Here is a 27257-nt window from a genome sequence, read left to right on the forward strand (position 1 = left end):
CTTACGCGGCGGATCACATAGAATCTTAGAACACTGTATGTATTATTAATTTTTAATTGAGCTTTCGTCATTATTCTTGCATCCAGCCATATCACATCTATGATATCACATCATGCTGTAGTAACAAGTTCAATGGCATTACTAATTATTAAGGGTATTAGAAACGCGATTATGTACGTCGGTACGCGACTCCTCCATTCACTGTAATGGTAAGTCGACCGCACACTAAGACACGGATGCGACGTTGCCACTTTTCGCTCGCCGCAGCCTTGTATTAGAGGTGGCTGTGGTAATAGGTCTCTCCACACTTTGGTTGCTTCTCTGTGGGCAATAGTGTGACAAAGGGCTAACTTGTCCTTGTCCAGGTATCTGCTATAACATCCACCAATCACTGTAGCTACATAGGTTCTACATTTTACTACTTGCTCTAGATATAATTATTTCACCTAGAGGACCAAGACTCTCCACACCTTGGTTGCTTCTCTGTGGACAATGGTGTGACGAAGGGCTAACTTGTCCAGGTCTGTGCTATAACCTCCACCAATCACTGTAGCTACAGAGGTTCTACAATTTACTACTTGCTCTAGATATAATTATCTCACCTAGAGGACCAGGACTCTCCACACCTTGGTTGCTTCTCTGTGGACAATAGTGTGGCGAAGGGCTAACTTGTCCAGGTCTCTGCTATAACTTCCACCAATCACTGTAGCTACAGAGGTTCTACAATTTATTACTTGCTCTAGATATAATTATCTCACCTAGAGGCCCAGGACTCTAACACCTTGGTTGCTGCTCTGTGGACAATAGTGTGACGAAGGGCTAACTTGTTCAGATCTCTGCTATAACCTCCACCAATCACTGTAGCTACAGAGGTTCTACAATTTACTACTTGCTCTAGATATAATTATCTCACCTAGAGGCCCAGGACTCTCCACACCTTGGTTGCTGCTCTGTGGACAATAGTGTGGCGAAGGGCTAACTTGTTCAGATCTCTGCTATAACCTCCACCAATCACTGTAGCTACAGAGGTTCTACCATTTACTACTTGCTCTAGATATAATTATCTCACCTAGAGGCACAGGACTCTCCACACCTTGGTTGCTGCTCTGTGGACAATAGTGTGACGAAGGGCTAACTTGTTCAGATCTCTGCTATAACCTCCACCAATCACTGTAGCTACAGAGGTTCTACAATTTACTACTTGCTCTAGATATAATTATCTCACCTAGAGGCCCAGGACTCTCCACACCTTGGTTGCTGCTCTGTGGACAATAGTGTGACGAAGGGCTAACTTGTCCAGGTCTCTGCTATAACCTCCACCAATCACTGTAGCTACAGAGGTTCTACAATTTACTACTTGCTCTAGATATAATTATCTCACGTAGAGGCCCAGGACTCTCCACACCTTGGTTGCTGCTCTGTGGACAATAGTGTGACGAAGGGCTAACTTGTTTAGATCTCTGCTATAACCTCCACCAATCACTGTAGCTACAGAGGTTCTACAATTTACTACTTGCTCTAGATATAATTATCTCACCTAGAGGCCCAGGACTCTCCACACCTTGGTTGCTGCTCTGTGGACAATAGTGTGACGAAGGGCTAACTTGTCCAGGTCTCTGCTATAACCTCCACCAATCACTGTAGCTACAGAGATTCCTCGCTTTATTACTTGCTCAAGTACATATTCGTCTCTCTTGAACAGACCTGTGAAATTTTTCTTATTTAGTGGTACAAAGTTCAGTTAGCAGAGAGAGTAATTTATATGGATCTGAATGTCAAATTGCATTTAGCTTATTATTAACTTGTTAAACAAATCTTTCTGAAATAATGTATATCTAAAAGTGCTTAATCATTGGGTTGTATGCAAAGGAGGTATATTAAGTTGCAGAAATACTTCACATTCATATTTCAACATTCATACTGCCAGCCAATAAGATATTTTGGAGAAAGCTTTGCACTTGCTATCTTGTACTTTATACATATTGATTATTTTTGTGATGAGCAAATTTTGACAGTGTGTGACAAGGTAAAGACTCACTATGTTGAGCTTTCACAGATCATGATACACAGCTTACCAACCACCATGTTACCAGCCATGGGTCTGGTACAGCTAGAGCAGCCACTGTATGTCTCACATAATCTTGGATCAGCCCTGATGATGACTTAAGTGACTCGACTAAATTGATACCGTAAATTGACAAGATTGCCCGTTAATATCTTTTGTGTTTAGATTTGCTGTCTTATAAATGATTTTACAATTAAGGGTAAAATATATGCAGTATTGTTGGAGGACGTTTTTATGCTCTATGCATTTATAAAAAAAGTCAATAACTGAGAGTATGGTAATCTGGGCATGGTTTCATGGTTGTTTACCATCATCAGTTAACTGCAATTTTCCCAGCTCGTCGTCCTTGTGTGGATCCACACCAGCGTCAAACAACACAAGCTCTGGTCGAAAACTGTCAAGAATGTTTGGCAGATGGTCCTGAAAAGCAATACTTCAATCACAAATAGTTATTTTTTTAAGCCATTTTTATATTAAAACGAGGTGAAATGGTGGATTCAAGTTCTTTTTATGAGTATATCAGGAAGTAAACAACATGTTCAATGTTTTAATTACATTAAGCTTTCTATTAAACCACATTTTTATACTTTCCAAATAGGCCTAACCTCATTCATCAAGAACTAGGAACAAAATCAATGTAGATGGTAAATAAGAAGGCTCAGCCTTGTCTGTTTTAGGAGAGTTAAGTTGCTTGCTTATTTAGAATTAAAAACGATATGTCAAACACACTAGTTCAAAAAGATTAAATCATAAATAGCTGAAATCTGAAATATAACGTTGCTGTCGGGGTGCTCATAATTTTGATTGGCCTGTACAACTGAAAATTACGATTTTTCAGCTATTTTACAATCATGAGGTAAACCACTACATGGCAACCTACCTCTACCTAAATGAGCGTCAAATTTAAAATACATAAAAAAAATTGTAAGAAGACACACACACGTACATATGACATAGTAAATGATCGGTTATGAAGAAAGAAAACGTCCTTTGTACCGCCTGATGATGGCTCCATGTAGGTGCTGAAACTAGTTGTGTTTGTAATTTGGATGGTTGAATAGCAGGTTTTCATAACATTTATAAATGTTAACTTACTTGAGGGACACTCCAAAAATTGTTTAGCTGAATTGGTCAAAACCAGTAGCAGAATTACTTGTTAGGAAGTTAAATTTAAATTAATAAAAAAGAATGAGAACATAGCCTTACTTGTAATATTTTTAAATAGTCAACATCTTCCAAGTTCACATCTAAAGGTATGTCGTAATCACTTTTCTGCTTTCGAAATGGGAAATTCTTGCCGCAATGCATATCAAAGGTAAAAACATTTTCAGACTTCTCAAAAATAAACGATGTACCATCTCCCTGAAACAAAAATTATTTAGTGAAAGCAACTACTGTATACTATGTATACAATATAAGTTTGAATTGAACTTAATGGGCCATTTCATTTTGTTTGTTTTGCAAAATGATTATTGACACAGCTTTTTTAACGTAACAGGGTAGATTTAAGAACAGAGAAGACCGTTTGTGATAGACTAGGCAGATCAAATTGCATAATATGTTTTTTTTAACGGTCATTCACTAGTACACTCATCATGACATATATATGCACACCACTTTGTTGACACGTTATATTTATTCAATTATTTCTGTTATGTTGAGAAAATTAGTTCAAATTTTTTAATTAAATAGTTTAAGGTTAATGGGACTTTAATCACACTTTTGATTATAAAATTTGGAGTGGATTTTGATTTTTTTATTTGTTTGCAAATGATTTGTCAAAATAGGTTTAGCTCAATCTCACCTGATGCACATCTAGGTCTACAATAAGAACTTTATTCACAGCTTTGGTGTCTATCAGATATTGGGCAGTAACTGCCAAATCATTGATGAGACAAAAGCCAGCCCCTCTATCAGGAAAAGCATGGTGAGTGCCTCCTGCCGTGGAGCTTGATAGTCCTCTATCTAACGCCAACTTGGCAGCCAGCAGCGTGCCTCCTATGCAAAGACATACAAGTAGGCTATAGCCTAATGGAACTCATTGTATGGTCATTATGAGAAATGTCACTATATTTGTAACACTAATAATTATATCACGTCAGACACACTGAAATATTAAACTAAAAATTGAGTTGCTATCTAACAGGGAATTTAAGAGACTCTAAAGTAATACAAAAAAAAAGTTACTTGACTGTTTGACTGTTAAACATGTGACCTCTTTTATTTGTATAAGCTGCAAATATGAATTCAATTCAATTATCAGATAAAAAGATAGGGCATTTGCCAGGAATTATTAAGGAAATTGTCAATTATTTTAAGATAGAGACACCACAATGTGCATAGTTTAACTCAAATATGAGTGTAGGATGGATCCTTAGACACAGCTGTTAATTAAATATAGCCCATACAGCCAATGGCAACTAAGGGACCTTCAGTTTATAGTGGAATCCGAACAAAATTGTTTCTTCAGATTAAAAAATTGGTCTAATTATCAGGATAGTACTGCGGACAGTCGTAGTTAGACATTCCATCCCCATGTTAAAGTTGTAGCCAGGTTTTTAATAAAATTTGTCTTAGTTGATGTGAGCCACCTACAGATTGCGCTGATCTAAATTACTGATTTCTACCAATTACATGATAGTTTCTACCAAGTCAAACTGATGGAATGACTTATTATAGCAACTGTTGTGACGGAGCAACTATGTTAGTAACGAAAAATAAGGTACAAAATATCGTTTTAGACACTAGCGCAATCTGTGACTGGCTCACACAACTACATTCTTTTTTAGTAAAAAATTGGCGACAGCTGATCCATATAGATGGGATGTCTTCTTCTGTATCCAATAGTCAATGGTAGTACTCACTAGTGTGGACATCAATCCACACCAGGGAGCATCGCATTCACAGTGCATGCCTATTAGATATCCACAATTTGTGAGCTCCTAGTAGCTAGATTACAGGACGACGCCACCATCCCTTTATAGCCTAATCAGTACTTTAAGATAGTACTTTAAGATTTTGAAAATACTGTTTGAATCAAGTTTTTTGTTCATCAACTACTTAACTTTAAATTCCCAACAATTTTAAGATATCTAGAATATGAGGGGCGATGTCTACTTGTACCGGCGTCTAGTTGTACCTGCTGCATTTTGGTGACAGGCGTCTAGTTGTACCCCGTCCAAAGCTGTAGAGACAACTTGACGATGGTGCGGACGTCTAGTTGTCTCTACGTCTAGTTGTACCTCTTAAAAATCTACAGGTACAACTAGTCGGGAACGTCACCGTCTACTTGTACCTCATACGTCTGCGTCTACTTGTACCTACGACTACTTGTACCTACGACTACTTGTACCTACGACTACTTGTACCTACGACTACTTGTACCTACGACTAGTTGTACCTACGCCTACTTGTACCTACGTCTAGTTGTACCTGCGGCTAGTTGTATCTCCCCTTCAACTTGTCACCGGTATAAGAGATTTATTTTATTTCTTTAAAAATCATACAATCTTACAACAATTTATTATAAACAACTTGCTACAAAAGCCAGGAAAATTTGGCTTGTCTGCAGCTCATTGAGAAACCCCTGTTCTTGACAACAACGTACTTGTGTCCCTTGGTCAGTCCTTATCCATATTACACTTTGGTTTTCCTTATTTCTTGTCAAGATCTGCTATCATTGTTTTTTCCACTTAAACTCTACCTTTCTATAGAAAACTAACATTAACTAGCTTAAACAACAACTTTAAACAATTATCTTAAATAAATAAATTCAGAGTTTACAAAAACAAGTAATTGAGTATAATACAGTGTTTTTGTACGGTATTAGTCACGGAGAATATTACAACAAGTTCAAATTAAAAATGTATATGTTATTCTTATGGATATTACGTAAACTGGCGTAGCATGGTAGTTGATGCATATACTTTGACAAATTAGTTTATTTCACACTTAACTACTAACTTTTCTCAAAAAAAAAAAACATCTTAATTACCTTCTACGCAAACGTAATTAAAGCTCAGTATTGAAATACCATTTAAAAAAATAACCCAGATATGACTTTTTTTGCGCGCGCTTATTAGTTCTTAGTAAAACTAATCTTGGTTTAGTTGCAGACTACATAGCCAGTGTACACATACCTAGCTCAGTATAAAATTTAGTTTATATAGTTTAAATGTAATGAAGAAATATATAAAAAGAACAAAATAATTATGAATGTAAAAAATAATTTACATATAATTGAATTTAACAAGAACATGTATTCAAAGGGAAAAATATACTATAATAGATATTAAAATTCAGTTAAGTTTAATCATTACGAGCTGTTGGCCCTTCCTACGTAATAGCTATTAAAAGGTTCAGTTAAAACTTAAGGATAAATAAAGAAGCTTAATAATCCGTTTGGGAAATAATTATTTTTTCATTTCTGGTAATAATTTCAAGATTCAAAACAGACTTATTATAAAAATAAAAATATATATTATATATTATAAGTTTATTTTTTAGTCAATGTGGTTATTTCATGTTAAACATTCCTTCAACACAAAAATAACCTTCAAGTTATAAGAAAAAACTTCATTATTTTTTCAGCTATTCTAAGTTAAATTCCTTTGATTTGAGCCATCTCCGATGATTCTACTACTTATCACGTGTTTAACTAATTTACAAAAAAATACACAAGTTTGTAAATTGCACAGTTAAATAATGATTTCAACATTGTAAGACTAACTAAAAAGTCTGAATTATTATAAGTAAGGTTATTCGTGGTTTTATATTGTGTACAGTAGGCTACATTGCAGAATTGGCTGGCAAATAAGTAGTCCAAAGGTAATATATTTAATTATTACTAGAGGTTAAAATACCTTATAATCCGTCAGTGTGATCAAAAAGTCACACTGACGTATTATAAGGTATTTTAACCTCTAGTAATAATTCAGATATTGTGGGAGGAAAAAACAACAAAAATTAGGTAACATATTGCTTACTGGCTTGATGATAAATCACAATCAGCTGTATTGAAGTAAACAAAAATCAGCAGCAAATGACTTCCAATTCTATTCTTATGGAGAATATTTTACGTTATATCTAATTTTGTGTTAACATTTCACTATTTTTCCCGCCGTCACGGGGTCAAGACCTTTAATTTGAGCCCTCTCCCGTCGTTCTACGATTTCCCAGTCTCTCACCACAATTTTGACGCAAAGAATCGGCTTACGTAATTAATATATAGATAGAATAGATATAGTGTAGATGTAACAGTCGCTCATACATTACTAGACAAATTTTACTTAAGCCAAATTCAAGTCTGGAAATGTATGAAGCGGCCTTTTGGTCTTTTCAGTTGTATTCCTATATGCTGTTCTTACCATGTACATTCTTAGCGGCCACTATTTACATCAACGTTATTAGTAATGTACAATATTTACAGTTTCTTAATTACAATTAATTATTTATCGCTCAATTCTGTTAGGTTTGAAGGTTTAACTAACCTGTTTTACATCAAGATGTATGGAGTAAAGGAGGTGGGCCAGACAGAGCGGACTGAGCGCGATGACGTCACTGCAGTCCCGGCCGCGGCTGCTTCGCCGCTAGATACATGCTAAACGCACAAACCTTACTTTTTGAGACACGATTTACGCTGGTTTGGAGGAGGTATTTACCGTTATGACACAAATATCTTTGTGTACTAAATAATGATTTTTATGATTTTGAACTAAACATGAATTGTGAACAGTTTGACAATAGTAAATAACCAATTAGGCCTGAATGTTGCATAGAAAGTGATGAAATGCGGGCGTCTACCGATTCAGTTGGAATAATATTACACTTAAGAGTTATTTTAGATTCAGATATAACACTCCCCTTTTTCAGGTCAGTTAATAAAAAATATCTTTTAGCACTAGGTAAAAAAGTTGCCTGTTTAAAAGTTACTTCAACTGCTTTTTGGTGTTAGTTATAAATGAAACGCCATCCTTTTTCATGTTTTATTTCTTTATTTCCTTTTCAATGATAAACTTATTTGGGTTTGTTGATAAAAAAAAAAAAAAACAACAACCAATTATTTAATAGTTTACATGAGAATCATAAATGTTGCTTACAAATCAAAGTCAACTACGATACTGTATTACTATTTTACAGGAATTAAATAGACCACAAAAATCTGTTTGGATAAATGGCATTGACCAAAGAATACGCTCAGAGAATACTAATGATTTTCCCCGAGGAAAGCTTGTTTCACAGGTACTTTTAAAGAAAGACTTTATTATTTTCGTGTTAAGAGGATTTTTTCTCTTATGTAAGTGCACGTTGTTCGGTGTTTTTATACGAGTTTACTTTCTGAGATAAAAAATGCTAGCTATATATATAATGACAGTTACTTATTTTAAAACTAAAACTCAATCCGACATAAGAGTCATATTTTATTCGCAAACAAAATATGCTTTGTCTTTATTGAAATGTGCAAAAGAAACGATTTTTGGATTTCAATCATTTTTATATTTGTTTATTTTGAAGATGTTTAAAGGAATTAATTTCATGATTATTGAGTTTGGGGAATGTTAAACATTCGTGAGCCCTGAATGAAACTTGTGTCTTATGAACACAGTATTATCGCAGTGATGCGGAGGAATGTTCTACAAAACGAAAATTGAGAAAACTTTACCGGGGAAACAAAAAAGTTGTGCAAGCTGTGTTGTAATAATAAAACACCACAATGTAGGCTAAATGAAAATTGAGAGTTTGGAAAAGGAATTTTAAAATCGAAAATTAAATAGGTATTTTACTTAGGCCTATTTAAAATGCTTTGATATGAATAAATGACCCTGTTAAGAAAGTAAAGACATTAAGCCATTACGCCATAAATTTCATCGTTTACCTCTAGACCGTCTTGAGCTATTTGCTCAAAGAAGAATAGTAGAGTCTAATGATATTGAAGTTTTTTTAATCAGGCAAAAACAAATGAACAGCAAAACAAATCAAAAACAATCAACTAAGAAACGTCATTGTCAGTACTAAATTTAAGAGTAAGTAAAAGATTTCAAGAACTCTACAACTCAATGTGTTTATATCTGATTGCATGTCCAATGGTGAGAGATACACTTTGTAAATAAAGTGTTTTTATTTCAAATGTGTTTTCTTTCCATTCATACAAATATAAATCTCCATTCCTAATCACACTAATCTAATGATGATTGTACATTACCAAAAGCTACTTTTATTTTGTATATCTGTATAGTGAAAAATGTTTGTTTGATTTAAATAATAATTTGAAAAATGTTAAGGGTATCTAATTTAGTTACTAATATATTCATGAACAACTGTAGTTAAGTAGGCTATCCTAAAAATATATAGATCATAAAATTAGATGCTATTTACCGGATCAGAGTAGATCCTTAGTGATATAACAACAATTGCAGAAATGGACATCAATTTAATCAACAATTGCTCTAATATTTGAGTAGTAATATAATAAGGAATAACATATTAATATATTTAAAACCAAGCAAAACCAATTTTAACAATTGCGTAGTACAAACTGGCGTAAACAGCGCAAAACAACATCTAAAAGTGTTGTGTACGGGCTGTGAGTAGCGGCTCGAGGACTGCAGTGACGTCACTGCCTCAGTCCAATGAGCGAGGGGGGGAGAGGGGCGCGCTCTGTCTGGCCCACCTCTTTTACTCCATGCATCTTGGTTTTACATAGCTAAATGTAGTAATCAGCCAACGCGGAATACAACGTCGCAATCCCTTGTTAAATATCTTTAACTGTAAAAGTTATAGTAACATATAAATACTATTTTTAACATACACAAATCTGGGTTTCAATCAATGTTGCTTCAGATAATAACGTTGAGCTACCATTAAACATTATTAGTTTTAGGAGACACTTTATATTGGCTACGTTATGATCAGGCCCGTTTTTGACCCTGTCAGCGCCCTAGGCACAACTAATAGTAGCGCCCCTTTGTAATATATATATAAGGGTGTCCACCGACCGGGAAATCCGGGAATCATGCGGGAATTTTATGAACCGGGAATTATGTATGAATTTTGTATTTCTACCTGGAGTTTTCAAATTACCGTGATCGCGCATGACAACAGTTTCCGTGACCGCGGGAGACGATAATAATGTCTACACTCGGCCGCGCGATATTCAGAATATTGCCACGATCACGGAAGACGATGATAATGTCTACACGACCGCGCGAAACAGCAAGAATTTTACCGTGATCGCGGAAGACGATTATGATCTCCACACAACTACAGAACATGATTAACATTTTGCTGCAATCGCGGGAGACGATTGCCATGTATACACGACCGCGGGAGACGGCTACGATGTCTACAGGACCGCGGGAGATACAATAATGATTTACACGGCCGCGAGGGACGATCGGAATTATGCCACGATCGCGCAAGACAATGATAATGTCCACATGACCGCAGGAAAAAATCAGAATTTTGCCTCATTCACGGAAGACGATGATCTCCATATGTCCACAGGACCGCAGGAGATACAATAATGATTTCTACATGGCCGCGAGGGATGATCAGAATATTGCCGCGATCACGTAAGGCGATGATAATGGCCACACGATCTCGGGAAAAGCTCAGTATTTGGCCTAATTTGCGGAAGAGGATGATGATCTCCACAAGACCGAGGGAGATGATTACCATTTTTTTACAATCGTGGGAGGCGATTAATATGTTCACTATAATATAATTGTACAGTTACCTCGTCACAGCTCCGTAGTTTCCGTATATATTACGGCCGTTTCGGCATCAAAATGCCATCCTCAGATAAACACATCCACCGGATTTGGCGTCGTCAAACTTGAAACACACACGTAACACGATAACAAACATTTAAAACATAAAATACCCCCGTCGCAGCAAACCTGCATCCTGAGCGAATTTCCATTTACCCGGCTTGATTTCTACTAAAATATTCCCTATAAATTTTCAGATTTATTTCCTATTCAAATAACATTAATTTTAGTGATTACAGTAGTTAGGTTTGCTGCTACGGGGAAGATGTTGAGATGTGTTTTTTCAATTGAAATATTGATAGCTTAGAATGAAATAAACCAAATTGCCAAATTTGATTAAAATATATCCATAAACAAGCAAACTAGAACAGTTTATTTATTCTCCATAAGAATAACATGGGAATTTAAAATTTACAATTTTTTTAATTTTCTCCGTAGTCAATGAACATTCAAAAACACTTCAATATACTAAATTATTTGTTTTTCTAAGCTCTTCAAAATGGTCTAGAGAGAAATTTAGAAATTTTAAGTTTTTAGGGTCAAAAATGAGAAAAACCCATTTTTACCCCATAAAACCCCCTATAAACCCCTGATCCCATGGTCCGATTAAGCTGGTTCGCGAACTCGTTCGAATAAATGTAGGTTTACACGTTTGTACCAAATTTCATCAAAATCGGATCAATTTTGCTCGAGTTATCGCGCTAACGGACACATATATAAATATATATATATATATATATCCCTCCGAGTGTCCATAGTTTAGGCCTTAATGTCCACCTATTTTTGGCCCCTTTGCAAGGTTTTATTAAAACGGATCTGAGAAGCTTAAAACAATGTTAATTCTAATGTTCTATATACCATTTTGTTTGGAAAATCATGGGCTTCAATATTATATATAAAACATAAGGAACATTTTTTCAAAAAAAAAATTTTTAGGTAAAAAAAAATATAATTTCGAAAATTTTCAAAAAAAAATAAGTTCGCGCTCAATGAAATTGTATAAATTATAGGCCTATAAATATTTGAAAATAGCCACTTTGTTCTAAATTTAATGAGGATTACAAAAAATATATAATCATATAGCGAGGTAAGTTATCAAATAAATAAGTTATGAGCGAAAAACGGATTTCAGTACATAGCGTTTAGCTAAGAATGCATAGCCTAACCATAGCTAGGAATCTGGCTGATAATTTACATCAATATCACTACCTACTTCTTCAGGATCATCAACCAGCACTTCAAAACCACTTAAATCTTCTTATAATGCACCACGTATATCACTACTTTTGATTTTTAACACTAAAACAATGATAAACGTAATAAAACACATCAGTCATCGGTCCGGGGGAACCTAGCTGTTTACAAATACACGCACGTCAGCTGTCTGCTACAATATTTTCGGAACTAAAATGAATAGCGCTTAGAGACAGACCTCTGGAGAAAGCTTAGAATATTACGGAAAGAACGATACCTAACTCGATCCAGTTCAATCCGATTCAGTCAGTCATAGAGCCTTCGCCGTAAACGATGTTTGTGCGTCTTAAAAGCGACGCGTGACCCTACACAAAGTGTGTTGTGCGTCGTTTTTATGACGCGTGACACTCGGAGGGTTAAATATATATATATATATATATATATATGAATTTGAACCGATGGTGTTTTTGGCCTCTGGGGACCTCAAAACAAAAAAGTAAATCGGTCCCGGGTCTAGGTCTTACCATGAGACCTACGGTAATAGCTTATTCCCTATATGGGAAATTCGCTAAAACGAAAGACAGGCCTGTCGCGCACATGATGAGTACGTGTACGGAAGCTGACTGGACAACTGCTAGTTCGTTCCAGCCGTTGCGGTATTATCTCTTGGACTTTGATCCCTTGGCTTGCTTCGTTTGATGATGTTATTGAAAATAGTGTGAGATTTAAATTGTAGTTGGTCATTTAGTATGGATTCATTGTTGTTTTTTATTTTTTTATTTTTTATTTTAAGGGCTTTATAAATCTCATATTCCTCGAGGGTGTCTAGTCTATTTCCATTAATACAGGCGTGCAGAATTTCTAAGCCATTGTCCAAATCAAGTAAGACGTGATTGTTGTCAACCAGGTGTTGTGCGAACGTGGATTTTTGTTTGCCCTAACGGTAAAGCTGACAAACAAAAATCCACGTTCGCACAACACCTGGTTGACAACAATCACGTCTTACTTGATTTGGACAATGGCTTAGAAATTCTGCACGCCTGTATTAATGGAAATAGACTAGACACCCTCGAGGAATATGAGATTTATAAAGCCCTTAAAATAAAAAATAAAAAAATAAAAAACAACAATGAATCCATACTAAATGACCAACTACAATTTAAATCTCACACTATTTTCAATAACATCATCAAACGAAGCAAGCCAAGGGATCAAAGTCCAAGAGATAATACCGCAACGGCTGGAACGAACTAGCAGTTGTCCAGTCAGCTTCCGTACACGTACTCATCATGTGCGCGACAGGCCTGTCTTTCGTTTTTTATGTTTTAAATGTTTGTTATCGTGTTACGTGTGTGTTTCAAGTTTGACGACGCCAAATCCGGTGGATGTGTGTATCTGAGGATGGCATTTTGATGCCGAAACGGCCGTAATATATACGGAAACTACGGAGCTGTGACGAGGTAATTGTACAATTATATTATAGTCATCAATTCAGCTCAGGGGCTAAACCATGTCTATTGATAATATGTTCAAACGACCGCGGGGGACGATATAATGATGTCTTCACGGCCGCGAGGGGTGGTCAGAATTTGACCGCGATCGCGCAAGACGAAGATAATGTCCTTACGACCGCGGGAAAAGATCAGAATTTTGCCTCATTCGCGGTAGACGATGATAATCTCCTCACGACCGCGGGATATGCTCATATATTGCTTCGATCATGGAAGACGATAATTATGTCTAAACGACCTGACCGCTGAAAATAGTAAGAATCTCGCCGCAAACGCGGGAGACGATTACGATGTCTACACGGCGGCGAGGGATTATTAGAAAGTTTACCGCAATCGCATGCAAACAACCACCAATTTTTTTTATTTTCCAAATTTTTGGCGCCCCCCAAAAAAGCCAATTGCCTCGCGCCCTAGGCACGTGCCTACCGTGCCTATTCGGTAAATCGGCCCTGGTTATGATTTCTGGTCGCTATCTTATGCTGGACCAAAGGATCGAAAGAATACGCAAACAATACCGGTATCATTACAATAGAGACATAGCTCCGTGTTTAAAGCGATATTATACCTCCACAAACTTGGGTAGTAACTATATTTAACTATATATAAGTTTGTTAAGACCAAAAGAACTGACTAATGTAAATAGTTTTAATTTAGAAACTGTACTATTGTAGATTACTAATAACGTTAATTGTAATAGTAGCCGCTAAGTATTTACATAATCAGAACTGTAAATATGAATAAAACCGTCAAGGCCGAAAGACCGGTTATACATTTCCATACGTGACAATTATTCTGTCTAGTGTATGAGCGGCTGTTACATCCAACAATCACATAAGACCAAGTTACATATACATTTATTTATCTAGATAGTAATTTAAAAGCGGTATATTTCTATTACTACTTAATATAGTTAGTAAGTTTTATTTAATCAGTGAAAACTGATTGGTTGCTTTAGTCAAATGTTGGTCAAATAGTCAACACCTAGCCGTGGTTCTTGTTGGTGTACGCAAACTTCGCTTGTCAAATTCCACTGACACAAGGGTCAGGCCTTGTCTCACCCTCATCAAACATCAACCTGGCGGGTCGTACGCAGTCTTCGCTAAATTCCAGCTGTACGCAAATTTCGCTGTATGCAAACTTCGCGACACCACTTGGTAGAGGTGTCCAAAGAAAGGTATGTATTGGTCTGTAGATGAGTTATCAAAAGAAAAACTAAGCAAAATCCCTTAGGACTCTGCCCTAGAAGCCTTTAAAGATCCCTCCACAGAGTTGTTTACATTTTGGCCATGTGAATAATACTTTTTAATGAAACAGCTGTTTATTTTTAAATTGTATTTCAAACAATGGAGTTAATGTTATTTTCTTATTTTAAAATTGTTTTTCTTATTTTTCAGCCATGTTTTGCAATGTAACATTCCATTACGAAATCAGTGCAAAATCCTTTTATCACAGCAATTCATATATTATTTCTTATTGAACTATCTTATATCTATTGTACTGGATGGTGTCTGCCTTTTTCACCACTTTTGCCTACATTTTATCATATTATTCTACACATATCAAATATTTATGTACAGATATCTGCTCTTATCATGTCCAATAAAATCCAAACATAGAAACATTGCCTAAAATGGTACCTATCTTGACAAATTATTTGCACCTGCCTATATTACGAACTTTGGCGCACTGGGTTGGTAACATTATTGAAAATAACACGACATGTTGGCTGTAAGATATGGTACAGAGAGAAAATACTATTTATGCAGCTACTGTCATGACAGAAAGGTCATATTCCATTTAAACTAGATCACATAATCCTTTATAAAATACGTTGATTAACAATATTTAAACGTCAATGTATACGTAACAGCCAATTTACAGTATTTTTTGTTTTTGGAAATGTCCCATTGCTATGTCATTTGCATTATTTGCTGCCAATAAAGTCAAAAGGCCGTATGAACTAGGAGGCCCCTATCAAGAATAAAAATCAACTTCACTTCAAGTATTACACTACACCTAACATTCCGTAGAGAGATTATATTGACAACTTTATGTTATTGATAAGGCTGAGACAACTAACTGACATCCCCCATGTCAAGAAATTCCAGCTTCAACAGTAACCTCAAAATAAATTTCTCAAAAGTAAGCTAGAGGGTGTATTCGTTGGCACAGAAGTAAGATATGAACTGACGCGACGTGACGAAGGAAAAATTAAACTTACACTGTAACGGATATACCTCCCTTTGAATATGTCTTCCCAAAAAAAAGTTTTCTTTTCAAATAAAATCTTTTACACTGATGAAATCACGGAAGTGTTTAACTACAAAAGATCCACCAATACGATTTTAATACTATTTAAAGGTTCTTCCAAAGGAAGAGATACCAGATTACATACTAATAATAACTCCGATGACGTACAGTAAGGGGAATATTTTATTCATTGAATGATCAACCGAATTTGGCGACTAACGCAATTAATATCAATATTGTTTTTACACTTATTATTCTTTAAACAATGCTAAATGCTCAAAATATGTAGCCTATATTTTATCCAATTTATCGCAGTTAGGTGAATTAACGTAATCCTTGAAAGTAACCGTCGATTTCGACGGGTTTCACCTAGTTACTATTAAATAGTATTAGTTAATATATCGATGTTCACATGACCGGATGAGTCATCAGCTCTATCCCTAGTCCGTCGGTCATTATCCCTCGAGGCACCGGCCGATGGACCAGGGAACAGCTATGATTTACACTATCACCCTCTACTACGACATTTTTTTTAGGTAAACATTCCAACGCTCATGATGACATCGAACACTCATGCATATTTGTATATAGGCCTAGTCAGTCCAAAACCTGAATACACTGTAGGTATGAATCAGACCGCTTATATCATAAACAACTAAATATTAAGGCTAGTTTCCTAACCAGAGAACACACAAGAATGGCACTTTACAAGACTTTTTATACCAAGCCTTCATAAACTAAGAGTATTTCATAAGTTACGTTGCCTGTGTAGATTTAGACTTAAAATCAGTATAAAATCAGTAATGGATTGAAAATCTAAGTGTTATTTACGTTTTGTTTGCACTATAGTGTACCTGATTCTCGAAATCGACTAATTTTTAAGCTATGTGTATTACCAGGAATTATTTCAAAACTAATAAATAAATAACGTCTTTGTTGGGCAGCGTACATCAGATTATAGATCTGTTTTAGATTAAAACTTTTGTCATTCAAGGAGTTTAAAATACTCAACTAAAAGCTTATGTTATTAATAAAAAAATCACACTGTTCATAACAGTTTGATATAATCAACATTTTTTTTGAAAATGTTTAATACTGTGAGTGAAAGAGTTTTTTTTAGCAACTACCACAGTACTACGTAAAATCAAAACAATATTTAGGTTGATTGGAGGTCAATCACTTTCTCGCAACTACGCGATAGAGGGCTGACCCAACACCCCAATAACTGGAATGGATTGTTGTGAAAGGAAACTCTAAGAATTTGCAAATGAAGTCCATTCTGAGTAACGTGTGGGGATTAACGGGACATTCTGTACGCTGTTTACAAAATATTTCCTTTGCCTTTCCAAGTACTAAATCTATATGGTTTTGCTTATATTAAACAATAAATCAAATACGTTGTAGCAGATGTCTTTAGCTGCATTTTACAACAGGTATTTCGTTCACCTTTCTCAGAAATAGCTGTTCATGGCGTGTTCCTGAATCAACAATAAGGTATATTGTGTTATTGTCCTAATAAACACGAGAGACATTCGCCTATCTTTATGGTCGTATTATATAAATAACATTGAACTGATTAATTTAACAAATGAAAAAAAAAAAAAAAAAAAAAAAAAATAATAATAATATTGTAACAATTAGGCTATTTATGTACTGTACATTTATGTTTTATGTTTTACATTTATGTTTTATATGTTTGTTTTGTGCTGTATTTATGTTTTAGTATATATATATACTGTTTAAATATTTATTTATTCAATCAATGTCCTGACTAATCAATACACAACCTAAACGATATTAAATAGAGATTTGATCATATTGTCATAGCATCTCTTTATAAGAAATCTGTCCGGAGTATGTGCAATTTTGGTTTATTAAACTTATTGGTAAATTGGTGTAAGATTGTTTTAGGTTTATTCGTAATCCGGACGCATACGAAGTTGAAGCTTTTGCTTTGGTATTAACAGTCAAGTAAAATAAATAAATAATTAAAATAAATAATTAATTAAATAATCTTATAAATTTAAGAAAATGGGTTATTCGTTTGGCTCTGCTACCCGACCATTTTTATTATTGAGGTCTCAAATTAAAGGTATGCACGCACAGATTTGCCATCAAGCATCGGCGTATATTTTTCTATTATCTCACTCGGCTTATACGTAAACGAAATTGCTCCCCATGTTTTTCTTATGGGAGTTTTAAATTTGGTTTTCATGATTTTCTTCGTTAGGCTAAACAAATCATGTTAACAATTTAATTTTTGAGTTGTTCTAATTCTTATAACGTAGTTTTCTAAAGTTATCTGTTGTGGCTGCCTAGAAATAATCGGACGTTTGTTTCTCCTTTGAAAATGTATTGATAATTATAGTAGTGGTAGTTAATTATGTTACAAGACTATGACAAATTGCCAATTATTGAGTCAACTTGGTCCCCACGCACAGGCTTCGCATATGTGGGCCCTGTCGATTTTCAGAAATTACGTTCATTCTGTATCTATTATTCTTTTGTTATGAATTGCTTTTGATTTTATTTATTTGATTTAATTTTACTATGGTATTTTTCCGGACAAACTCCATTAAACATATAGCATGGTTCGAGGTTAATTTAACAACTTAAAACTAATTCATTCAACAATAGTTTACCTGAAAACTATTTTACTAATATTTGTTTAAAGTTTTACAGAATACACTTACACATGATGCTATTGTATGTTTTTATTTATACATGATATAGGTACTTACAACAAAACTTGTGAATTTTTGTGTTTATTTATACATTTATTGTATGGCAACAACGTAAACTTAAAGATAGGAGCGAGTGTATGCAATTCCAAGATAGAGTTTAGTATTCACCGATCCTACGATAGTTTAGAGTATATTTCGTACCTAGGGCCGAAAATGACTTTTTTTCAGCTCGGGATCATTTTTAAGTTCGAGACGAAGATGAAATCGGTCCGTGGTACGATTGCTGTTTTTAACCAAACTATACAAAACTGAGAAAATATACCAATAATGTAGGCAAGCATGTTTCTTTACAACCTTTTTATCAGCTCGTGAACATCACAGAGAAAATATCCGCATATCGGTGGAAATGTATTTTCCTGTCGATCTACAGAATGCCTTTATAAATTAAAATAGGCTAAAAAGACATAAAAAAAGAATTACAAATGTTTAAAACTAACATGGGTTTAACGGGTTGCTATGCTGGTGACGAAATAACAACTAATTATGAAAATAAAATCAAAACAAATGGAACATATTCCAATCACATTTATTATTTACAGTGTATGTTAAATGGAGAAGTATGTGTAGTACATTGCATAGTTTTTGTCGAGTTTTCAACCGCTGGACCTCAACTTCATTGTACACTTCATTGTTCATTGATCACTGGGAAATCCATTGTAAACTATAAGATATGCACACTAATCAATGCAAATACTTTAAGGTTATGTGAAAAAATATTTAAAGGAATTAGCAAAAATAGTAATACATAATTGCTGGGCAGCGGTCTATTGCAATTCATTAGGGATATACTGCTTGTATATTTAATGATATATATAAATGTTTTAATTAAATAAACGATTTTCGGTACTAGGGCTGGAAAATTTTAATCACAACTATAGCTGCCATTTCGACCCTGGACAGCAATGCGTAGCTTTCAGCCTCCAATTAACGTCTGTAAAACTACTAAAACATCGAATTGCGGTGAAAAATATTTGCCAATCATACTCAATCGACTCGGAACACTGCAGTTCCTGATTTAATTAAGGGTATTATTAAAAAGTACTCGTGCAGTAATCAATTAAACAGGGTAACGAATTGAAGGATAGATACAACTAGACGCAAAATACGCGTAGGTACAACTAGACGCAAAATACGCGTAGGTACAACTAGACGTAGGGACTACTAGACGGAGGGACCACTAGTCGTAGAGACTACTAGTCGTAGGGACTACTAGTCGTAGGGACAACTGGTCGCATCCGTACAAGCTAGGTGATACTACTTGTCGGTGGGATACACGTCTAGTTGTACCTACGTCTACTTGTACCTACGTCTAGTTGTACCGTCTCCTAAAAATCTGCAGGTACAACTAGTCGGGTGAGCCACCGTCTACTTGTACCTACGTCTAGTTGTACCTACGACTAGTTGTCCCTAGGCTTCGAGGTACAAGTAGACGGAGGGACAACGAGACGGAGGGACAACGAGACGCGGTCCCGAATATGACAACTCTCACTACCGTACTGTATTGGAAATAAATAAGTAAAATTTTAAATTAATAGAAAGGCATTTTCATTTTTATCAATAGCGATAAAGAATTATCAGCAACAGTCAATACATTCAGCTAAGGGTAATGCCACGCCACACTAAGCTGTTTTTGTCGCTGAAGTTGGGCGGTTTCTGTCGTGCCAGAAGTAGAACTCAAGGGATCAAATGGAGGGTGCCACACCGGTCGGTAATTGTCGCTCAGTGATGTTGCCGCCCGCGACAGTCGTGGTGGAATGGGACTGGGCCTATTTCTTCGGCGGGAATTGTCGCTGGCAACCCTGCCACACTCGGCTGTTTTTCGCCTCAGTCGTGCAGCAGCCACGCTTCATCGTACTTGATTGTTGAGTGTTACGCCATAAGATAGTGGCTCATTCCAAATGGATCATTTGGACGCAGAAATAATTTTAATAGAGGTCTAGAGAAGTATCCCTGCCTCTATAACACCAAAACTCAAGATAACTGAGTATCTGTCTTTTGTAAATTGTTTCTAATGTTTGACAACAGTAAATCAAAAGATGCTATGGACATACAGTAAAAATCACAGAATTTATCCGGATAATCCTTGAGTTTTTTCAAACAAAATAAACTTTCCTTCACATGGACGACTCATAATAATTAGATGAATCCACCGTTTTTGTTGCCGTTTACATCTTCTGCGGCAACGGACAACGTACAATGATATTGCTGCAAAACATTGAAATTTTGAGTGACAACTCATCTTGCATGGTGCGTCTTGTATGGTCATTGCAAGACAACTGCCAAAGCCGACGATTTTACTGCCAGTGTGGCACCCTGGGTAAATTTTTTCGCTACAAAAACCGTCGCGACACTGCGATTATTGTCGCGTCAGTGTGGCACCCTTCAGTGACTATTCCCGTCGCGATTATTATCGCGCGACAGAACCAGCCTAGTGTGGCATTACCCTAAGCTATGTTGCTGTGTTTAATAGAATTGATAACTTATCTATCTAGCCTACCTGTTTCATAACGGACTCTAGAAGCCAATCCTTGGGACCAAACAAATCCTGTAGCTCGCTGCTCATTACTGTTAGTTTTACCGTTGAAAAATTTGTCCACATATTCTTTGGTATGAACATTTGCTGCCTCATCTGCAGTTATTTGGCATGGTTCAATGTGCTAAAAAACAAATTTAAGAGCAATTAGGAACTATCTTTACCGAATTTTCATGTGGGGAAGCAACTATTCCGTAGCCTTTCTGGTTTTTTTGTACTCTAAAAACATGTTACAAATCTAGAAAAGAAAATGTTAGACACTAGCGCATTTTGTAACTGGCTCATACAACTGTGTTCTTTTTTAATAAGAAATGGCTATAGCTGATCCCTATGGATGGGATGTATACTTCCGGTAGGCTATCCAATAGCCTATAGGTAGTCAATGATGGATACTTGCTACATCAATCTTGCTCAATTCAAAGGAAATTCTGTGTTCGTATTGTCCAAAGATATGTACATTATAACTACCTAATTGTGTTCTAAGTTTACCAATTTGATTAGCCCCATCCGCCATTGGATGACATAAGTACAAATGATGACATCCTCAACCTCAACTAAATTGGAAGATGATTTACTTCATGCTACAGGCCTAATCTCTGCAAATCTTGTACCTACATGTTGATCACACTGTGGGCATATTTTTTTTATTGCTTCAGGCACAAATCGGATTAATGATCGTGTTCAAGTAATATTATGCATTAAAATACTAAGTTCACAAATTGCAAATGTTAACAACGCTCCTTCTATGACTTAAATTTTAATGGTCTAAGTTAACCTCTAAGATCTAGTAACAATCTTCTAGAAGTAAAAACTCACTTGCCTGTCTCTGTTAACTATCCAATCTCTGAGGAGGAAGTCAAAAACTTTATGAAACTTGGCCATGGGGAACCTGTGGTTTGGTGGAAGATCACAAACATAACCATGATGATGAACGATTGGCAAACCTCGTAGTTTCTTGATTTGTTCTAACTGTTTAGCGGACAGGGTCTAAAAAAAATCTTTCATTAAATTAAGTTAATAATTAATCTGGAGATCTAGCATTAGATATATCAAGTTAAGTGATATTTTTCTTGTCAAACTAAGTACTATCTATCTACTTTACATGGCCCCCACAAGGGTAGGGCTGGTGCAACTCTGGTCACTACCCTTTTTTTTTTTTCATTGAAGATCACTTTACAGCAGATCATAAATTGAAGATAAAAAATATATATTTTTTACAAAAAAACAAAGTTAAATAATTTAAAATGTATTAATTCTAGATTCTAGGCTAAAAAAACATGTAAAAAGTGTAAAAACATGTATTTGTTCAGCTCCTAACATTGTATATTGTCATATTCTTATTATTTTGTAAACGTTAATAATTGTATAATTGGTCAGTAAGGGAAATCGGTCTCGAAATGGAAATGTAATTTCAGCAAAACAATTTGAATGAGTTACTTTAGTTTGTTTTCAATAATTTGTTAAATAAAGTTTGGTTTTATAATTGAACTGATAGTTTCAAGAACCAATCCTTATAGTTATAAGTTAAAAAATGTGTAAAGCATTGAAAAATTGACATGTAGGCCTACTATGTACCATAGCTTAGGTGACCAGACGTCCCGTTTTAGGAGGACTGGTCCGTCCCGACAAATCCTCTCGGGACGCTTATTCGTCCTGTTTTATCAACATTTGGTCCCGGTTGAACTTTTATGTATGGCATATTTCTTAATAATTGCAATCTAGGTTATTTGACACAAACTTAAAAATTCTTTACTTTTGGAGTTTAAAAAATATGAAAGATTGTAATAATTTTGACCTAAGTTTTCTTCCAAATACGCTCGGTATAATACTCTACAACAGCATCGGTCATTCTCGGCGTTACTCGTGCACATTCGTTTTTCTCCGTGACTACTCGCGCAAGTTCGGCAGCTCAGGCATCCACTCCCAAAAAATGTAGTAGGCCTAGGCCTATTATTAAAATTATTGATGAAAATTGTCACTGAATAAAATATGATTTCATTGGTGTAAGCTGTTAAACTCGATTTACGTAATTTTTTTTCCTACTCCATATTACAAAGTACAATTATAGCAGTTAAGATAGCCAAACCCTTTTACAGGGAAATAAAAAAGACAAAATATTAATAGGCATGGAGCTTTTGTGTATTGATATATAATAGTTTTATTTGCTGAATTCCTGTAACTTTAAGTCTTGTAAAACTCATTGAAGAACTCTTTTCTTCCTTAATAAAGCTGCATAAGTGCCATTTACCACTCACAAATTTAATACCTTAAAAACTCACTAAAATAGGCCTACATGACATTTTAAAAATTTTCCCGGACCCCCCTTCTAGGCAGGGGGGTATTCCATATACCCCCCAGTTAGTGGGGGGGGGGGGGGCCCCGAGCAAGATCCTGGTAACAGGGCCCACAATTAAATTTGGGGGCCATGCTACTATATACTAAAACTTACTGAAAAACAAGAGTAAGTAACTTAGGACTAGTAATGTCTATAATAACCTATTTTTTTAGGATTAAAATTATACCAGAATTTTTTTTACAGTAACTAAGGCCTACTTCAAGCTAGGCCTTGAAGTAGCTGCAGCATCGACTTATTTAAGCTACATAATTACTGTAAAATAAATTAGTGATTGGCTGGATTTGAACCCAGAACCTCAGGGACTAGAATCCTGGGCTCCACCACTAACTTAGACCAACTCGCTCCCCAGTGAGTGTAAGTTGGGCGTAACATAACAGTCCAATATTTTTATAAGTTAATAACAATCTTTTTATCTTTGTCATAGTTGATAGTTTATATTTATACTTATTGTTTGTTGTTCATGTTCATTGGTTGTTATTTATTGATTTAGATTTGTTTTGGAAATTTTCTATTTAAAATGCTTTGTACCTGTTATAAATTAGCTCATTTTAGCAAATTTCCCATAAAGGGAATATTAGCGAATTTCCCATATAGGGAATAAGCTATTACCGTAGTACTCATGGTAAGACCTGGACCCAGGACCGATTTACTTTTTCGTTTTGAGGTCCCTAGAGGCCAAAAACACCATCCGTTCAAATTCATATATAGGTCTATATATATTTATATAGGCCTATGTGTCCGTTAGCGCGATAACTCGAGGAAAAGTCATCCGAGTTTGATGAAATTTGGTACAAACGTGTAAACCTAAGTTTATTCAAACAAGTTCGCAAACCAGCATGATCGGACTATGGGAACAGGTGTTTATGGAGGGTTTTCCGTAAAAATTTGTTTTTCCCATTTTTAACCCTAAAAACTTAATACCCCCGCTGCAGCAAACCTGCAGACTAAGCGAATTTCCATTTGACTGATTGGATTTACACTGAAATGTCTACTTAAAAATATAACATTTATTCTTGATTTAAATAGAATTAGTTTAACAAGTACTTAGATTTGCTGCATCAGGGAGGGTAAAACAGTTTTTTTTTTTTTTATGTGAATAGTTTCGTAAGAAATAAAAACATTTTCCAAATTTGATCAAAATATGTTCACAAGCAAACTACAACAGTTTACTTATTCTCCATAAGAATAACATGGGAATTTTAAATTTACAATTTTTTGGAATTTTCTCCGTAACAATTAGGCGCATAATAACGCTTCAATATACTAAGTTATTTGTTTTTTTAAGCTCTACAAAATGGTTTGGAAAGAAATTGCTAAATTTTATGTTTTTTGGGTCAAAAATGGGAAAAACCTATTTTTACCCCATAAAACCCCCCGTAAACCCCTGTTCCCATGGTCCGATCATGCTGGATCGCGAACTCGTTCGAATAAACGTACGTTTACACGTTTGTACCAAATTTCATCAAAATCGGATCATTTTTGCTCGAGTTATCGTGCTGACGGACACACATATATATATATATATATATATATATATATATATATATATATATATAAATATATATATATATATGAATTTGAACGGATGGTGTTTTTGGCCTCTAGGGACCTCAAAACGAAAAAAAAAATCGGTCCCGCGTCCAGGTCTTACTATGAGTACTACGGTAATAGCTTATTCCCTATATGGGAAATTCGCTAAAATTTAACATTTTCTTTCCAAACCATTTTGTAGAGCTTAAAAAATTAATAATTTAAGTTAGTATATTGAAGCGTTATTATGCGCCTAATGGTTACGGAGAAAATTCCAAAAAACCGTATAAATTTAAAATTCCCATGTTATTCTTATGGAGAATACTTTAGTAAGTTTAACTGTTATAGTTGGCTTGTTTAAGAACATATTTTGATCAAATTTGGAAAATGCATTCATTTCATTCTAAACTATTTAACATTTTACAAAAAAAAAAAAAACACATTTTTACCTTCCCTGTTGCAGCAAACCTAAGTACTCGTTAAATTAATGTTATTTAAGTTAAATAGGGAATAAATGTGATATTGTTAAGGAGACATTTTTGTGTAAATCCAATCAAGCAAATGGAAATTCGCTTAGGTCTGCAGGTTTGCTGCGGCGGGGGTGTTTGTAAATACTGTAATTAACTTAAGCCCATTGTTTTCTTTTTTTGCTTCTGCTCAATTGTATTTATTTGTATTGCATGATTTAAGATTTATTTCGGTCATTAAGTTGTTTACAATAGGCTTCGTCTAACATCAAATTTCACCCTAGGCTATATAATTGTCCTTTGTTAGTCACATTCCCAAAAAATGATAAGTTAGGCTAGAACAAAAGAATTTCATAACTTACTAAAATTATATTAGGCCATAGGCCTACTTCATCTAGGCAAAGGGCAATTTTATCATTATATATCAAATTTCAATAAATTTACATAAGTTAGGCCTATTTTATTAACTTATGAAAACGTTAGGAGCTGCATCCTTTAAATTCACTGAAGACTTCTTGATAAAATAATGTCTAGCCTATTTATACACGATTTATACGGGACTAACCATTATGGCAATACCCATTTCAAGTACATGTTCAACGGCAAATAAATCATTTCATTTCACTAATTCCAAACAATAATTAAGTTAGGCCTAGGCTAGACTTAAAAATTCAAATAAACTGGGACCATAATTTATAACTTAGGCCTACCATTTGAAATTATTATTTGTAAGTCATCACAAGTTTAAGATAGGTAAAATTCACTTGAAGATACTTTTGCCTACTAATTTATAGTCTACTGCATTAAATTATGGATGATAATCAATCAACTTCTAAATTAACTTAGTAACTTTAAATTTCGGATCAAAGATTACAGATTGAGATTACAATAATTTGATCGCTGTTTAAATCAAAATCGTAACAAAACAACAACATAAAAGATTTAGGTTAGAAAGAATATAACAACAACAAAACATTGGATTGAATGTGATTGAATTGGAAGCAAAAGCAAGTAGGCTACAACAAGAAAAGAACAAGAAGACACAAAAAAACAGGGTGACCAACTTTTGGGTTACCTCGGAATGTGGTTGTGACGTCTTTTAACCATAGAATGCTACAGCTAAACTCTGACGACTCTTTGATTCGACTCTTGACTTATTTATTTATTTATTTTACCTTCCAACGGTCAAGAACCAATTTACAATGTGAATTTACAAGGTAAAGTTTGACTTGACACTTGAGTCTTGATTCCTTGAGTAAACTACCCCATCCCACCAGACGTATGATGAACTTACTTAGAATTTGACTTGACATTATTTTAATTTACTTATTAGAGAGGCAGATGTTAGGAATTTATTGATATCTTACTAATATTATAAATCTGAAAGTTTGTGTGTGTGTTTGTTGCTCAATCACGCATAAACTACTGGACGGATTGGGCTGAAATTTGGCATGATGATAGCTCACATTCCCCATTCCCGATTAACATTAAAGCATATTCTTATCTCAAAAATCCTTTCGGGCTCCGCCCCAGTGGCTCTGTAGTTCCCCATGTTAATCTTATGATTTTTCATATTTAAAAGGAACTAGCTGTACCCGCGGGCTTTGCCCCGTTTAACTTCATAAGTATTCGCATGGCTCATTCCGGTCCTGGTTGAAGTTCGTTCGCTACGCTCACTTACCTTTAGGTTGGAGCTCGATCGCTGCGCTCACTTGCCTTCAGTACGTTTTCTGTGCTTCAGGTAAGCTCGTTCGCTACGCCCACTCACCTTTTGGTTGCAAATTAGCTGTTGTCATAAATTAAAAAAATAATAGTGCTGCACCCTGTTGGTAATCAGCT

The 27257-nt window shown here is 35.1% G+C and overlaps 1 protein-coding gene across 1 annotated transcript; it reads right to left on the minus strand.

Annotated features, from left to right (window-relative positions):
- Positions 1-1509: 1509 nt before the first annotated feature.
- LOC128983081 (uncharacterized protein SYNPCC7002_A1628-like) lies at positions 1510-26330 on the minus strand. Its single transcript, XM_054402238.1, has 7 exons — positions 26129-26330; positions 21882-22052; positions 21030-21189; positions 3870-4063; positions 3272-3427; positions 2374-2485; positions 1510-1704 (listed from the first exon to the last, which is right to left on the minus strand). Exons 1-7 carry the CDS (start codon positions 26129-26131, stop codon positions 1538-1540), a joined length of 963 nt encoding a protein of 320 aa, XP_054258213.1. The 5' UTR covers positions 26132-26330; the 3' UTR covers positions 1510-1537.
- Between the last annotated feature and the right edge of the window lie 927 nt (positions 26331-27257).

This window comes from Macrosteles quadrilineatus, unplaced genomic scaffold (genome assembly GCF_028750875.1).
Source record: "Macrosteles quadrilineatus isolate MER2022 unplaced genomic scaffold, UCM_ALF_1.0 Scaffold_1__1_contigs__length_201487025, whole genome shotgun sequence".
NCBI classification, from domain to species: domain Eukaryota; kingdom Metazoa; phylum Arthropoda; class Insecta; order Hemiptera; family Cicadellidae; genus Macrosteles; species Macrosteles quadrilineatus.

Bases quoted from the DNA above. Each gene is read 5' to 3' on its own strand.
- LOC128983081 (XM_054402238.1), bottom strand. The intron at 3,428-3,869 runs GTGAGATTGAGC...TTTTTGTTTCAG, and splicing joins TAGACCTAGATGTGCATCAG to GGAGATGGTACATCGTTTAT. The intron at 2,486-3,271 runs GTAAGGCTATGT...ATTGCTTTTCAG, and splicing joins ACTATTTAAAAATATTACAA to GACCATCTGCCAAACATTCT.